Consider the following 17,305-nt stretch of genomic DNA (forward strand, 5'->3'; position numbering starts at 1 on the left):
AACCGTATGGTGTACAGCTGCAGAAGGCACTGGCAAGTCTGAGCGAGGCACAAAGTGAAAAAGAGGAAATGGCCCAGAGATGTCATGAGTTTGACCGCCAGGTACCAAGTGTAATACCAAAAGCTAGGAACGCTTTGATTGTTTTATTGGATTATTAGGTTTACTCTCCATGAAATGGAGAGAAACCTATTATTACTGCTAGAGTTTTATTATTATTATTCTTCCGCCCTATTTTGCACCTCCGAAAACTTCATAATTAATGTTCTCAGCAACCGCTGGTCGGATTGACAGGAAATTTTCATCAAATGATCCTCTCGGCTCCTAGAATTTTTTCATGCTAATTATGACGTCATAGGTCACGTGGTGTGGGCGCCATCTTGTAAAACAAATTCAACTTTTCCCCTCTGTATCTCCGCAACGGCTCAATGGAAAAATTTGAGGAATGGCTCATTCTAAAGAACTCTTCAATGGGAACAAAAGACATGTGTATCGAGTATATTAAAAATGCTAACGTTAAGAGGTAAGAATTCGTCAAACAAAAAATTTTCTCCCCGGAAAATGGGATTTTTTTCCCAGATGCTTAGTTAAAAAAAACTCAGAATGCGAAAATTTTCGAAGTCATACGTCACATGGTTTGGCCGCCATCTTGTTTTCCGTGAAAAAACACAAAAAACCCTTTTTCTCCACAACGGCTGAACGGATCGAGCCCAAACTTGGCATGCGTATTCGCATACCCATGACGAACAAAAAAAGTCAGCGAGCTCGACGTCACCCGACACGTGGTTTCAGAGTTATGACGTTTTAAAATTTCAAACTAGAAATGGAATCACCTCCATAATTTGTGGAGATATCGAGTGGAAACTTTACACAAATGTTCCTCATGGGGGGTTGTTTCATCGTTACTTGAGATGTTTTGATAAGTCACATGGTTTGGCCGCAATAAATAATGGAAGTTAAATTTTAAAAAGCTTGTAACTCTTGTACCACTGCATGTATCGATTTGAATTTTTAATGGAATGTAGCTCTCATCAAGCGGCATAAGTGTGCAAAATTTCAAGATGATTGGATGTACGGTCTCGAAGCTATAAGTCTTTATTGTTGAAAGAAGAAGAAACACACCATTTTTCCTTCCAGGCCACGTCTCCCAGTGCTATTGCCATTTTAAGTTTTAATTTCCTTTAAAAAACATTTTCTCTGCAATAATAGGGCCGATTGAGATAAAATTTTCACCATAGGAGGGACTCGGTCTGTAGAATATTTTAATCATAAATATGACGAAGTAGGTCACGTGGTTCAGCCGCCATATTGTTTTTCGTGAACACACGAAAAACCCTTTTTCTCTGCAACGGCTGAACAGATCGAGGCCAAACTTTGCAAGCAGAATCGCATGCCCATGCCGAACAAAAACGTCAGCGAGGGCGACGTCATCCGACACATGGTTTCAGAGTTATGATGGTTTAAAGCATGAACCTTTAAAACCTAGCTCCTCCCTCATTTTTGATCCAATCGAGGAGAAACTTCACAGATCTGTTCAGCATGTCAGTCTACTAAAATGTCATTTTAGAATTTGCGATAGGTCACGTGGTTTGGCAGATATCGTTAATTAAACGAATTTTTTTTTTTTAATGGATATCTCTTGAATCGCTTTATTGATCGACGTGAAACTTCATACTCTAGTAGAAGTCATGAAGAGTAACAAGTGTGCAAAATCTCAAGATGATTGGATGTACGGTCTGGAAACTAGAAGTTGTTATTGCCTGAAGAAGAAGCACCACATCTTTTTTTGACCAGGCCATGTGACATAACCACCTCACGAGCTAAGGGTAGCTCGAAATTAAATTGTCTTCGGATTTGGCAGTCGCTGGAGGGTGTTAACATTCGAATGCAACAAATCTGGGCAAATTGTGATGAATTTTCGTAAAACTACACGATATTGTCATTTACATTGGAAAATAACATTGTAAAACTCTCTGCCGCCTCGGCTTATTTCTCGCTCTGAAGTTCATCCTGTCTTCAATTTTAAGGAGAAAGAGAGGTATCTGCAAGCAATGGTGACCTTTATTTTGTGGAAATCCGATTTAAAATGATGAAGTTATCCAAAATCTAACATTTTAAATGGGTCGCATTTCCAAAGTGAATCTTCCACAGGTAAAATATCCACACGTGCAGGCAGACCTTACGGCGTCAATTTGGCTCCGATTTCAAATCGGATTTCGATTGTCATATTGCCTCGGATGAGTTAACAAAATACCACAACAAATTTGGTGACAATCATGAAAAATTTGACCAAGTTCGATCGACGGGATACTTCGTTCTCCGCTGACATACGGCACGGGCCACGGAAGACGTCATGCCACGGCAGGACGTTCTTCCACGGGTGGCAGATATCGTTAATTAAATGAAAATATTTTTAAAAATGGATGGGGTGGGGGGGATGTGTGTGTGGATGTGGATGTCTGTGTGTGTGGATGTCTGTGTGTGTGGATGTCTGTGTGTGTGTGGGTTGGGGGGGGGGGGGGGATATGTGTGTATGTGGGGGGGGGGGGGGGGTGTGCGTGTGGAGGAGGGGAGGTTGGGTGTGTGTGTGTGTGTGTGGGTTGGGGTGGGGGGATGTGTGCATGTGTTTGTGTGTGTGTGTGTAGGTGGGGGGGGGGGGGGGTTGGTGTGTGTGTGTGTGTTTGGAGGGGTGTGTGTTTGGTGTGGGGAGGGGTGTGGGTGGGGGTAGGGGGGATGTGTGTGTGTGTATGTGTGTGTGTTGTGTGTGTAGGGGGGATGTGTGTGTGTGGGGGGAGGGATGTGTGTGTGTGTGTGTGTGGGGGGGGGGGGGTGAGGGATGTGTGTGTGTGTGTGTGTGTGTGTGTGTGTGTGTGTGTGTGTGTGTGTTTGGAGGGGTGTGGGGGGAGGGGTGTGGGAGAGGGTAGGGGGGATGTGTGTGTGTGTGTGTGTGTGTGTGTGTGTGTGTGTGTGTGTGTGTGTGTGTGTGTGTGTGTGTGTGTGTGTGTGTGTGTGTGTGTGTCGGGGTTGTATCCAAGGGGGTTGTGTCAAAGCATGTCCAATGAAAGTGGGGTTGTATGAAAAGTGGGGTTGTATCAAAAGTGGGGTTGTATCAAAAGTGGGTGCGAGTAAACCGGTCATCACTGCCAGCAGTTTTAAAGTGGCAGTTCTAGTTATTATTATTATTATTATTATTATGAGAGGCACCCGCTCCCTACGGGAGCCGCGGGGAGGCGGGAGGGGTGGCTATGTTGTAATTTATTATTCATACCATAGCAGAGTACCAACCCTACATGCGGTCTTGTTCCAAGCATGAAACGTGTTCTTCTGGCACATTCCTTTCTTTGGCAGTGTATAGGTAACAGACCTGCCTCGATCTCTCATGAAAATATAATTACCCAGGTTATGTATATTGAGCGAAAACATACCTACTGCTTATGTGAATAAATAATACATCGTGGATATATCGTTTGGATTATTCCAATTGCACACACCCTTGCCCCAAAAGAAGAAAATGTCAAGATGGGTGAATTATTATTTTTTTTCAAAACTTAATGGAATCAAACGAAACTTGCACAAGCACACCTTCAGGGTGCCCTCATTAATCCCTCAACGTTTCAACTTACTCGATTAAGTCCCGTCGGAGGAGTAGATGATACATACATACACCTGCTCCATTCTTTATAGATTATTATTTTAGTCAGGTTCACTATGTCAATAAATTATATTTCGTTCAAAATCATGGTAGATTAGCAAACCTATACATTTTTGGAAAGGTTATAGCATAAGGAAACTAAAAATCAATGTTTACATTTGGAGAGATACCTGTATGGCGGCCATTTTGGATTTTCAAAATGGCCACTGTAAAATACATATTTTGTTCTATTTCTGCCTCTAATTACCCTAAAAACTTTTTAAAATATACTAAACCTATATTTTCAGGGACAAGGAATCCAATGAAAGTATCAAATTAGTGCTATGGGGAATGGTAAGACACGAATCAAAGGTTTTGAATTGCAAAATAGTTTTTATATTCGCAATAAGTTGCATAATCAAATACATGTTATCATTTTGTACAGGCAGTTAATAACATCAAAATGTGTCACAATAATTCATATCACCAAACATACACAGGCAGTCAGCAAAATCATATATACACATGCAGTCAGTATAACTTCACATCTACACAGGCAGTCAATGACAAAATATACACAGGCAGTCAATGGCATCAAACATACACGATTACAGAATATGCCATTTAGAGTTCGTCATCACTGTCCTGTGTGTCGTATCCGACAATATAGTCCGCATCGTTTTCACAGTCTGTTCCACACAAGCAAAGGTCGGTCAAATTGATTGGCAAATCAAATTGGTCGAATGGTCGATCGAAGCGATTGGTCGAATGGTCGAATTGGTCGAATGGAATTGGTCGATTGGTCGAATCGAATTGGTCGGAATTAGCAAATGTAAACATTGATTTTCAGATTTTCCATGTAATAACGTTTCCAAAAATGTATAGGTTTGCTAATCTACCATGATTTTGAACGAAAAAACATAGTGAACCTGACTATTTGCTGAAACCGTTTACCTAATGGATTGGTTAACCTTGAACCCCACCACCACCCTGTCCTGTAGGTGTGTGCTTTGATGGAGGAACGCAATAATCTTCTGGCAGACAAAGAACTTCTCACAGATCAGCTCAACCGATCTGACATTGGTGAAGGCACGGTAGAACGCAGGCAACAGAACCTGCAGAGTCAGTTTGAGGTGTTACAAGAAGAGACATTCAGGTACTGGTATAATTGTGTAAAAGGTTTTTTTGTTTTTTTTTCAGTTGCTCCTTAAGAGACAGCTAAATCAGCTTGTCGGCATGAAAGCCTGAGAAATGGCCGTTTAATCCTTCTTTTTGGCTTATTATTTAAGGATTCTCAGGTAATTTTGGAAATGTGTCCATTTTTTTAGGCTGGAGGTGACAAAGGACGAGTATCGTGTGCGATGTGAAGAGCTGGAACGTACTATAGCAGAACGACAGGAGGAGCATGGAGAGTTGGCGGCAAAAGCTACGGCTGCTCAGAGGCTCCATGACGAGCTGGAGATTGCACGGTCAGACATCTTGCTCGGACTAAAGTAGAAGCTCTCGTATCCCAATGGAACTGTTCCTCAGGCTGTTCAAATCATTTAAAATCTGGATATGGGTCAGGGTACACAATTCCCCACACTTTAAAAAAAGTCGTGGTATTAGGTCGGTTGATAGGAGGTATTTACAGTAATAGCGACAATACGTACACTTTAGATTTTTAGGTATAGAAATAGTCATAAATAAAGGATTTTGATGAAAAATATATTTTGAAAACTTTTTCTTGAGGCTGTGATGCAGCTGGGTTGAGTGACTCAGTGACTGAGGTGGGTTCATCAGTAGAAGTAGAAGTGCTTAGGGATCTGAAGTCGGTAATTTATTATATATATATATATATATATATATATATATATATATATATATATATATATATATATTAGTCCCCTGCCCCTCCGACAAGGTTGGAGACGGGGGACGTTAAAAAGAACTCCAACCGACTGATCCTCCATCCATTACCAATCATCCGTCATGTACTTTTGTGTATGTGATACTTCAAAAAACATTGAAGAATTAGCTTTCATATTGCAGATATCTATTCCTCATGATGTTATCTCGACCTGATTAGATCACAGCGGAGATTGGCTAAATTGTGTTGCCATGACAACCATCTCGGTAGCTTGGCTTGCGTATGCGATATTTCAAAACGGTTCAAGATTTGGCTTTCGTATTACACAGATCTATTTCTCATACCATCCAAAAGGTGGGGAACCTAGTGTAGCAGCTCCTTGTGTTTTTATGCTTTTGTTTGGCTATCAGCAAGTCTTGGAATAAGTTGTCCACCATGGGTCGTGGTATAAGCCATCTCCGTATCCACACTTTGAGCTTCACATATTGTCTTCGTCTTACTTCCAATCTTGCTTTACCCAGTCCTGCACCATAGAAAGACCAGCACTGATTTATTTGGTTAGTTTATGCAAACGCTCACCCTTTCTATCGTATTCACAGGCATCGTCTTTCACATTCACACCCATCAGGCACTTTTTCTTGGATCATCGTCACCACGCTTGCGCTTTTGAGGTACTTTTCTTCGATGACGAGGAATAAAATTAATAATAATTCGGAAAGATTGCTATAAAGCACATACAACGGCTTCCAACAGATGGAATCCCAGAATGTGGTTGAATGTAGGGAGGAATCCTGGACTACGTCAATGATTTGGTCTGCTAATGAGCGAGTGGGAGATAGCGGGCCAATCACAGCTGTGATCGCCACTCTGCATGTGCCCACTGCAGCAAAATATAAATGTTAAGTGCTCTGTGGAAGTGATCGAATATGGGAATTCTGGATATGAGAGCGTCCACTTTACTTTGTATCGCATGTGAAGCAACAAAACTTGTTATGGTTAAGTGGTGATTCTTTCCATAACTTTGGAGAATTGAGGAATGCTGAAGACTCCAAGATATTATAGACAGTTGTAACAAAATTATTTAATTGTCTCCTCAAGTGCAGTTTGTAAAACTCAAACTGTTAGTCACTCTTTAGATTGGATAGAAAATAAAAGCTGCTTTATCGCTGGCCAAGCAGCTGCTAAAACAGTTGTAGCATCTGAAATGTCATTGGCAAACACCCGGGACAAGCACAAAGCCTGCCACATTACTGTTTTCAGAAAGAAGAGCAATTGGAATGGTTAAACTTTTATTTATTTTGTTCTCCAAATAAGTTAATTTCGGAATTGTAATTTTCACAGAGCAAATTATGTTTCTCTCCGCACAGAGTGGAAGCACAACGCTTGCCACAGCTCGAGGCTACGGTGGAAGGCTATCGTCAACGCCTTGCTGAGCTTGGGGAGCTGCGGCGTCAGGTGAAGCTGCTGGAAGAGAGAAATGCACAAGCACAGGATCGAGCCACTGCTTTGTCTACGGAACTGCAGCTTGCGCAAAGTGCTCGGAGCCAGCTTGAGGTTGTACGCAATCAGGTATTGCTATCACCCGTGTATGCCTGACCATTCCTTTTTGCACCTTTTGCGTTTCTTCGTTTGCTCTGTCTATAAATATGGCCATAGTTTGAGATTGACTTCCAAGCAAACCTGTAAGATGCGAATATAACGTTTCCTCTAAATCTTACGCATTTCTCTTCTCTTGCTTCTCGAGGTGATCGAACTAGAGGAACGACTACAAGTTTCTGGGTCTTACAATGAGCATCTGGCCAGTCGTATTTCAACGCTGCAAGAGAAACACGATGCACTACAGAAAGAGAGGGAGGTATTGAGATGCGCGTGCATTTTGTTTATCTTCCCGAGTCTTGTATGTTTCTCTTCCACAATCTTCAATACTGCAGCCCACTGTTTACTCATGGTGTCTCCCATTTGTTTGTGAGCTCTTCTACACCCATCGACCCTCTGCTCCTCTTTTTCCTGCTTTGGTTCTCCACATGTTGTATGCATCGTGTTCGGTATAATAAGAGCAGTTAACATTATTTCCTTTTGGTGGTTGCTCAATGTTGTGATGGGATGACAGGGCAATGCATAATACTGTGATTGCCCCATTTCTCTGCGGGTAGAGGTTGCTGGTGGAGCGAGCTAACCTCAAGGAAGACAATGAAGAGCTCCGCTGCACCCAACTCCAGTCTGCAGGTATCGTGGATTGGAAGACCTTTATTTTGTTTTCCATTTTTTTTTTTTTTAAGACCTCTGCTGAACCACAACTCGTATTTGTCATGAGCACATAATCGAGCATCTTGTAGTTGCAACAATTGTTCGCCTATCCTGTGGTTATATCTCCCTGGATCGGTAGCTATTTTTGGTTGACCTTTTTCCTGTTTGATTCATCCTTCAACAATAGTGGTTCATAGCCATGAATGGTGAACACGGGATTGTTAATTTTCCTTTTACTCACTTGGTCTCTATTTGTTATAATTTCGTTTTTCCTAGCTCTTGCTTCATTCCTAGATTTCAACAAAGGTTTTTGATTATTAAATTGTAATTTGCATCTTTAAAGTGGATTTTCTCTTTGGCCGACATCAGCCCTGCATCAACAACTTGTCTTGCTGATGAGGCCGAATGCAAAAAACGATCAAAAACAGGTTGTCGATTTAAGCTTCTATAAACCTCGATACACGAAAGAGATCACTTGTGGGTGTTGGTCTTTGGAAAATCTTTCTTGCAGTACTTTTACCATAAAGTACCACTGTGACTGATTCTGCTTCTTTAACTTGATTTCTTCCTTTAGGGTCTAAACCCTCTGCTTACTCCTATTTCCCCTCTACTCCTTCCCCATCTCTCTCCACTCCCTTTATGAGGCGGTTCATGAAGTTCTTGGACTAATGTGTGCAGATCCATGTGCTCTTGCAAAAGGTTTTGTACATGTGAACCATCCATGTGGCTGTATCTTAAGCCAATAACTTGAACTCCTACATGTAGACTCATAAACCTCTTCTCTCCTGTCCTCCCCCTCTTCTTTCTGTGAATTTTCTCGATTTACTCCCCCACACCTACAAGTATGTACTTTATAGATTTCCCTTTTTTAGACTTTTACTTTGCCAATCCATCTGTCAGGGACCATAATCTTGGAATATGAAAAGTTGACATTCTGCACATATCTTCTCACAGTGCTCGTTCATTTTCACCTCATCATTGTGCAATACTTTGCACTTTAAGCAAGTTTTGATGCAAGGTCTGGATTTTGTCCATTTACCAACAACCTGCACTTACAGAATTGGAAAGTGATTCGAACAACCTTGCGAAAGAGATGATTCCTGGAAATGTCAGGTGAGATGAGCTTCCAGCTTGTTCGTACCGTGTTTATTAGTCCACGACCACGAGGGGACAATAGGTTTGCTCTCCGTCCATCCATCTGTCTGTCGTGTCCATCCCACTTGTGCTTTTCTGCACTTTTTTTCCCATACACTTTAACATATTCGACTGAAACTTGAGAAACTGAGAAAGCAAAACTGATATATATATATATATATATATATATATAATATATATATATATGTATATATATATTATATATTTATATATATATATATATATATATATATATATATGTATATATATATATATATATATATATATATATATATATATATATATATATATATATATATATATATATATATATATATATATATATGTGGCATGATTTTTCAAAAGTTTGTGGATGGATTATGACTAAACTTGATGGATGAGTTGGGTAAGTGACAAGAACAAACCGATTAGATTTTGGTTCAGGTCTGAATCCAAATCCGGCCTTTCAGTGGATACAAAATGTGGACTGTTCAACTTGGTGGAGGTATGCGCTCTCCCGAGTGCCCTTCCAGTTTCATCATGCAAGTGGGCTATGCTTGTAGATCTTCTTTTACTTGTTACTATCCTGAAAGCTTTTTTTTTGGAAGTTTTGCTGAAGCTCCAGCTGCGTGAAAATCGAATATATTACTTCATCTCGAGTTTAATTAAACTCCTTGGTCATTTGAGCGTTATGATCTGAACCTGTGGCTGGTGATGCTGGAAACTCAGGTTAAAGCGCCTATCATAACCATGTATTTCCCATTGTCTACTGTAATTACCTCCGCCCCCAAAGGTGGATGGAGGTTGTTTTCACCCTTGTCTGTCCATTTGTCTGTGAGCAAGATATCTCAAAGTTGTGGATGGATTCGGACGAAATTTGGTGGAGAGGTAGCGTATGTGACTAGGACAAAATGATTATATTTTGGTGAAGATCCGGATTCGGATCCAGCTAGTATAATTTAAGTGATTATTCACCATTGGGAGATCGGGTGAAAAGCGATATATAACATATTTTAAAACGTTATGGACAAGTTATGACTAAACTTGGTGGACGAGTTGGTTATGTGACGAGAACAAGCGGATTCGATTTTGGTTCAGGTCCGAATCCAGATCCGGCCTATCAGTGGGATACAAAACATAAAATGTTCAGCCTGGCGGTGGTATGCGCTTTACCAAGTGCCATTCCAGTTGATTTATTGTGTTTGTGTTTGCAGCAGTTATTATTAATACTGTACTTCTGCATCAATTCCATGGATCTACTGTCTTTCTTGCAAACGAGCAATATACAAGCTCAACCATGCATCAACAGAACACCAATTTTCAAAGGTTAATGGCTTTGTCATATAGTTTACAACAAGTCACTTTGGACTATGCTGACCCAGTATGATAGAAACTGGTTGTTTTGTGGCATGCAGTTGATCTCACACATTTGTGGTTGTCCCTGTCCATCCAATCAGCTTGGTGCTGGTGAACATGTAATGGCCACATTTGTTTGACAAAAAAAAAAAAAAAAAAAAAAACTTTAGAGGCCATTTTTCCCCGCAAAGCGGGGGTTGGCCTTTTTCGGGCACCATGGTTGTTGTTGTTTTTTGTTGGTCCCCTTTTTGAAGCAATGTTTTACGGCCGGATGCCCTTCCTGCCGCCAACCCTTTTTGTCGCCTTTGACGACAAACAGGGAATTACCAGTGAACTGGTACTCAATTTGCCGACCTCGGAAGGATGACGGGCTGAGTCAACCCCCCTGGCATTAATTCAGTGATCGACCGGGATTCGAACACAGGATCCTAGGATCCTAAGCTGGCACCCTAGCCGCTAGCCCAACACCAGAGTTTGACTTTTGTATGACTGCTTTTGCTGCTTTTTTGCTGCTATGACTGCTGCTTTGACTGCTTTTGTATATGTTTGACTGATGTATTCAAACTTTGCATTATGTCAGTCTAAGATTGGTGTTCACCCAAACTCAGAATTGTTAGATTTGCCTCAATTGCAGAAAATGTAATCCGTCAATGGGTCTATGATTTGTCACTGTAGGGCTTTGCGGTTTATCATTGCAGGGAACTTGGGCTGATTGAGGAAAACCGTTCTCTGCAAGCAAAGCAGGATGACTTGGAACGTGACAATAGGTATGCTCGGAGGCATAATGTCGACCTTTTTTTTAGGGGGTGTATTTTAGGGGGTGTATGTTCGGAGAACGCTTGGATTCGGAAGAGGGTCAGAAAGCAGTATTCAGGATTGCAAAGCAGATAGCGAAAGAGAGGTGTGATGTGATGGGGGTGAGTTGCTTGAAGGATGAAGTGGGACAAATCGTTGTCGACCCAGATGGAGTTAAAGGAAGATGGAAAAGATATATGGAAATGCTGTTGAATACAGAGAATGAATGGGATGGCAACATAGAGAGTAACCCAGTTTTAGGACCGGCAGAGAAGATAACTGAGAAGGAAGTTGAGGAAGCTATAAAAGCAATGAAGAGTGGAAAAGCGGGAGGGCCGACGGGAGTTGTGGGAGATGTGTTGAAGGCAGCAGGAAGTTGGGATGTGAAGAGAATGACAGAGATCTGTAATCTGGTGGTGAAAGAAGGCCGCATTCCAGTGGATTGGGAACTGAGTACCCTCGTCCCTCTATACAAGGGGAAAGGTGACCCTCTGGAGTGTGGCTCGTACCGAGCGATAAAGTTATTGGAGCATGGAATGAAGGTATTGGAAAGGGTGTTGGAGAGGAGGATAAGGAAGAAAGTGAAGATCGACGAAATGCAGTATGGATTTATGCCAGGAAGAGGAACGACAGACGCGCTTTTCATTGTGAGGCAGTTGCAGGAGAAGTACATGAAGAAGAGGAAGAAGTTGTTTCTTGGGTTTGTTGATCTGGAGAAAGCATTCGATAGGGTTCCACGCAAAGTATTGACATGGGCATTGAGGAAGTTAGGAGTGGAGGAATGGTTGATCAGAGTAGTGATGGCAATGTACAAAAGAGCGTGCACAGCTATAAGGACGAAGGACGGGAACAGTGGTGAGTTTGAGGTGATGGTGGGAGTGCATCAGGGGTTGGTACTAAGTCCACTACTATTTGTAGCTGTGATGGAGGTGCTGGCTCAGAACGTAAAGGAGGGTTTACCGTGGGAGTTGTATGCAGATGATCTGGTGTTGATTGCGGAAAGTATGGATGGACTGAAGGAAAGGATGAACAAGTGGAAGGAATGTATGGAGACAAAAGGTCTGAAGGTGAATATCGGAAAGACGAAGGTGATGGCTAGTGGTAAAGCATGTGTGGAGGTGGAAATAACTGGGAAGTGGCCCTGTGCTGTGTAGGAAGGGTGTCAGAGTGAACTCCATTCAATGTTCAATGTACAATGTGCCCTGAGTGGGTTCATCAAAAATGTAGTGGTCTGAGAGGGTCATTAACCAGTGTGGCAGCTACATTCAAATGTAAGGTGTGCACAGAGGGACCTGCAGATGGAGGAAATGCTGAGTTGGATCTTGGAGACGGCGTGAAGCTGGAAGGTGTGAAAACATTTTGCTACCTCGGAGACATGCTGAATGGAGAAGGTGGATCAGACTCGGCAACGGTTACTAGAGTGAGATGTGCATGGAAGAAGTTTCGGGAACTGAGTGGCATGCTGATGATGAGGGGAGTGTCGTTGAAGCTGAAGGGAAAGGTGCATGCTGCATGTGTGAAAAGTGTTATGATTTATGGGAGCGAGCCGTGGGTAATGAACGTAGAGCAGCAACGAAGGTTGGAAAGGGTGGAAATGCGAATGGTTCGACGGATGTGCGGAGTATCGTTGAGAGAGAGGAAGACAAATGATGAATTGCGAAAGATGATGGGAATAGAGCCTGTGATTGATGCTGTGAAGAGGAACAGGTTGAGATTGTTTGGTCATGTGTTGAGGAAGGATGAAAGTGACTGATTGAGAAGAGTGATGGAAATGAATGTAGAAGGAAGTAGAGGACGTGGAAGACCGAGAAAGACTTGGCTAAAGATGGTGGAAGAAGAAATGCGGGCAAGGGGGTTAACAAGGGGAGATGCAGAAAATAGGGCAAAATGGAGAAGATTGTCATGGGGACCGCAAGGCTAACCCCCGCTCTAGTAGGGAAAATGACCTTTAAAATGCATGTTGTGTTGTTGTATTTACTACCACCACCAAAGGTGAAAGGGGGTTATATCCTCACCCTTGTCTGTCTGTATGATGTCTCAAAACGTTATGGATGCATTCGGACGAAAGTTGGTGGACAGGTCGAGTGTGTGAAAAGGACGAATTGATTAGATTTTGGTGAGGATCCGAATCCGGATACGATAATTTTTTGCTTGCACAAAATTGATTGTGCCTGATGGGCATCCTCCAGTCTACCTCTTGTATTGGAATGAGTGACTGTCCTCACTTATTGGGTGTACAGGTTGTTGACCATCAAACTGCAGGAGTTACAGGCAGAGCTGCGGGCACTCCAACAGAAGCAAAACCAGGCAGAAGAGGTGATGCATGACAATGGAACCTTCTATGTGGTGCAGTGGTTATTCCAAACTAATTGAGGTTTGCTTTCAATGTGTCATAAAATGGGAGAGTGAAGTCACCCGAGGTAATGGCCGTATATCCGGTAGTGGTGTTGTAAGTGAATCTAATGTTCATTAACACGCAATGTAATAATCTGCCTTTAATATATCAATAAATGACTGACTTGGCTTTGTGTGACATTGCAGAGCACAATACTGAAGCAAAAGCTGCAGGAACATATGTAAGTCTATGGCGTGGCATGTGTGTAAACTGGACGGCATTGCGTGGAAGTTGGAAAATTGCAGTGATTAGGCCACGAAGATGGGATTAACTCATGAAATGGTGGATGGTGCAGGAATCGAAGTGTTCAGCACAAAGGTGTCGAGTAGTATTTTGAAGACAGGATTAATATTTATATTGTTCATGGGTTGATGTCCCTATCGGGGACCATTGTACAGTAATGGAATTCTTGAACCTATGTCATGCGCTCCATATATATATCTACCCCTTTTCCCTCGTGCTGTCCCACCCCAACCTGTTTTCATCCTTCCCCTATAACAAACTCATAATCTTCCCTCCTTCCCCCCCCCCCCTCATCCTTCCTGCTTAATTTTATTTTCCTCAATTTGCCTCCTTCCCTATTCTTTTCCATAAAAATGTAGGTGGTTCTTTGTGTATACACCAAACTACAATGGATATTCCCTTGAGATGTAATTTAGAGTTAAGAATGCACATTGCATCAGGTGAATAAATAAAAATGCATTGTTCAAGGACAAGACCATCATAAACAGCTATTCTGATTGGAGCAATGTGCTTTGTTTGGCTTTACTGCCTAACTAGAACCTTCTTGGTGAAGCAACGCGTATACTGTATTTAACACGTACTGTATTTTGGGTTTGTTTTTCCATGTGCAGGCAGAGTCTGGCTCAAGAACACTCGGAACTGCAGCGGAAGCGACTGCACATTGACGAGTTGGACCCGACGATACCCACTGACGACAGTGAGGATGCCAAACGTATCTATACATGTGCAATCGATGGTTATAGTATGGCCATTTTGGTGGGGATCATAATTTGAAACAGAAAAGGACATCTCTTAGATGGTAGTGACCAATTTTACCCCAGAAATTTTTGTTTTATTGGATGGTGCAGATTTTTCCGAGGTGGTATTTTGGGGTCCATCCTAAGTTGCCTTGAGGGCACAAAGTCAACCACAGTGTATATACTGGCCATTTTGTAGAATGGACTGATCTATATTGCTGTGGAGTGAAGACTTTTCAAAAGGTGACAAAACGTGATACTGATTTGATTTGTTTTGTACTCGAACGGCCCCAAGGTGCATGTCTTCACGCTTCAAGTTGAAGGTTATCTCGATCACATTTTCACCACAAACCGATGGTCGATAATACGATGTAATGTTGTGTACATGTGCTTGGCAAATCTCTCAATTACTGAGCAAAGCCAAGAATGGATCGGTCCAATTTTGTACTCGAATCTTGAGCATATGGAATTGTTTTTTTTGTTATTGTTGCAGGACAACAGGTGGAGGAGCTAAAAATGGCATTGGCAAAGAAGGATGAGGAATTGAAAATGGTGGAGGACCGGTACAAGCGTTACCTGCAGAAAGCCAAATCGGTAAAGAAGCATCAGGTTTTCCTCAAGCACTCGGCGAAGTTAATCCTGCATTGTAATCCAGATTCTGGCTCTATTTACTTTTGGTATTCCAAGATGGCCAAATGAATCTTTAGTCTTCTACGTTGATACTGTTGTATGTAATCTTCGCATTTCATTCCTGGTTTATTGAAGTCTTTTCTTGTATGGCTGCAGGTAGCATCATTTGCTGGGGTTGTACCCCTGGAAGGTTAGAGCAGGAAATTGGAATTTGGCCAGGGTGCTGGCGATGGTTTGCTTACTGTTGGCGAAGGACATTGCAGTCTGAGATTATCTGTTCTGGGATTAAAAATAAACTATTTAAGCACCTTTAGTATTGTCACGCAACCGCGATTAACACCACAGTTGCGGATGGCCAATTGCGAGGCTTTAACTCCCGAGGCGAGAACTCAATAGCGGATTCCAAATCAAACACTTAAACTAAAGTTAAACGCGCGGAATGGCGGGACGGGACACAGCAAAGCTCCGCCGCCTTATATATTAAAATCCAACAGGAAACTGCGTTCAGATATATTCAGAAAATAATATAAGGATTTATTAACGGTTCCGAGAACAAAGAAATATGATGCTCTAAACCCCCTATATGGAGTACTCCCGCTCAACAGAGTTATTAAACAAACCACAGGGCAGACGACGAAATGAACAAAGAGGGTGTGTGTGTGTGGTGCGTTCTTAGCTCTGCTCGCTCGGGAGCGTGGCGTGGAGATCGTGCAGGCCTCGGATGGCTAGGCCCTGACATGTGGGCGAGAAGGGTCTCCCCGACGCGATTCGCTCGCCGACCCCAGTCCTCTCGCCCCGCAATTCTCAAACGCTCGCCCCGTCCGAAGGACCACGGTTCCTGGGGCTATCGTCCCTGCCCGGCGCTTTGGAGATCGTGAGTGGTTGGCGATGGTATGCAAGAGGCCACGAATACGGCCACCAATGGGGCGAACCTCGGCACGACAGCCGCCCACGCGATCCAATCGCAGGGAAGATGGAGGGAACGAAGGCAGGAAAGAACGAGAGGGGAAAAATGTCCAGTGCACTCTATCACGACTGAATCCTCTCAGCTCCCCCAAATGGCGTCTGCTCTGCCTCGTGTCCAACTCCAAACTATTCTTCCTTTTCTTCGTGTCGTCACTTCCCTCACGCACCGTCCCGCCCTTCCCCATGACGTCAAAAGATCCACCCCCTTCTCATCGTGTCTCAGCAGGGTGCGTTTTGGTTGGTGTTGTTCCATTGATGTGAAAGGGAAGGGAATTAATTAATGTAGGTGCGCTAGGGGCATGAATTCCTCCTGTCTAGGTGCGATGCCGAAAGGGACATTGGATTGACCACAGGGGTGGGAAAACACACAAAGTTACCCTTATCACCCTAACTACTTAGCACTTCCTGTCCCCGTACAGGAAATATATACGCAATTATCCCGGCATACGCCTACACATACTAACTTAAAGGTACATAGTGGGTTCTAGCTATCGCGACATCCTGGAGCATTTTACCTACTCAGATCTACTCTGCTCTACATATTGCTCTACCAAATTCATAACAGTATTTACATATAAATGATCATCATGATCATCATGGTGACCATAGAAACAAAGGTCTGAATCTGAGAGGTCTGCGGTTCAATTTTAACATTGGCTAAGTTATACCACATACAAGCTATACCAAAGTATGTGCTTATATAATCCTTGTGGGTTGGCACCTCATTGGGGGGCAGAAGGGGGATTAGGGGGTATTTTCCCTTAGTCTGCATGTGCTCTTCTATGAGCCTTATAAATTGTGGAGAAAAAGGGTTTATAGTAGTTTGTGTGGTTTAGTGGATTTGACCGTTTTGTGTGCAGGTAATCCGTACCATGGACGTTCGACGTGTGAATACGACGTCACCTGAGCTTTATGCATTGCAAAACCAACTGCAGGAGAAGGAAAGGGTGCTTGAGGCATTGCAGGTGAGCTGTAGGAGAACCATCGGCCCATTATCGAGTTGGACTACTGGAAAGTGATCCTGTGATGTCCCCTCGATCATTTGCTGTAGATGTTTTGTATCTCTGTCCTCTAGAGTGAAAAGGAACATCTGCAGATCCAACAACAGCACGAGCAGAAACTCATGATGACAGCGTGGTATAACATGGTAAGAAAAGCTATTCTTTTTTTCTTTCATCAAATTTGGAGATTTCAGATCCTTTTAAGGGAGTGCTTGGTTCCTTCAATCTGCCAGGCTTTTGAAAGACAGAAATTTACTTTACTTTGAAGGCTTGCAGTGATACAACTTGATGAGGCACTTGATCGGAATGTTGCATGACTGGGTT

At 42.6% G+C, this 17,305-nt stretch overlaps 1 protein-coding gene across 1 annotated transcript in view; it reads left to right on the forward strand.

The window, feature by feature from the left end:
• Positions 1-17,305, forward strand: part of LOC137428192 (protein Hook homolog 3-like) — a 64,018-nt gene that overhangs the window by 46,074 nt on the left and 639 nt on the right. The window contains exons 8-21 of the mRNA XM_078776936.1: positions 18-101; positions 4,630-4,784; positions 4,957-5,097; positions 6,845-7,046; positions 7,222-7,332; positions 7,631-7,703; positions 8,783-8,837; positions 10,913-10,981; positions 13,250-13,325; positions 13,551-13,585; positions 14,259-14,344; positions 14,878-14,978; positions 16,841-16,945; positions 17,056-17,127. Coding sequence (XP_078633062.1) covers positions 18-101; positions 4,630-4,784; positions 4,957-5,097; positions 6,845-7,046; positions 7,222-7,332; positions 7,631-7,703; positions 8,783-8,837; positions 10,913-10,981; positions 13,250-13,325; positions 13,551-13,585; positions 14,259-14,344; positions 14,878-14,978; positions 16,841-16,945; positions 17,056-17,127 — 1,365 coding nt within the window. The remainder of the gene's footprint in view (positions 1-17; positions 102-4,629; positions 4,785-4,956; positions 5,098-6,844; positions 7,047-7,221; positions 7,333-7,630; positions 7,704-8,782; positions 8,838-10,912; positions 10,982-13,249; positions 13,326-13,550; positions 13,586-14,258; positions 14,345-14,877; positions 14,979-16,840; positions 16,946-17,055; positions 17,128-17,305) is intronic.

Source organism: Myxine glutinosa, chromosome 1, assembly GCF_964187855.1.
Source record: "Myxine glutinosa chromosome 1, kmMyxGlut1.1, whole genome shotgun sequence".
Lineage (NCBI taxonomy): Eukaryota > Metazoa > Chordata > Myxini > Myxiniformes > Myxinidae > Myxine > Myxine glutinosa.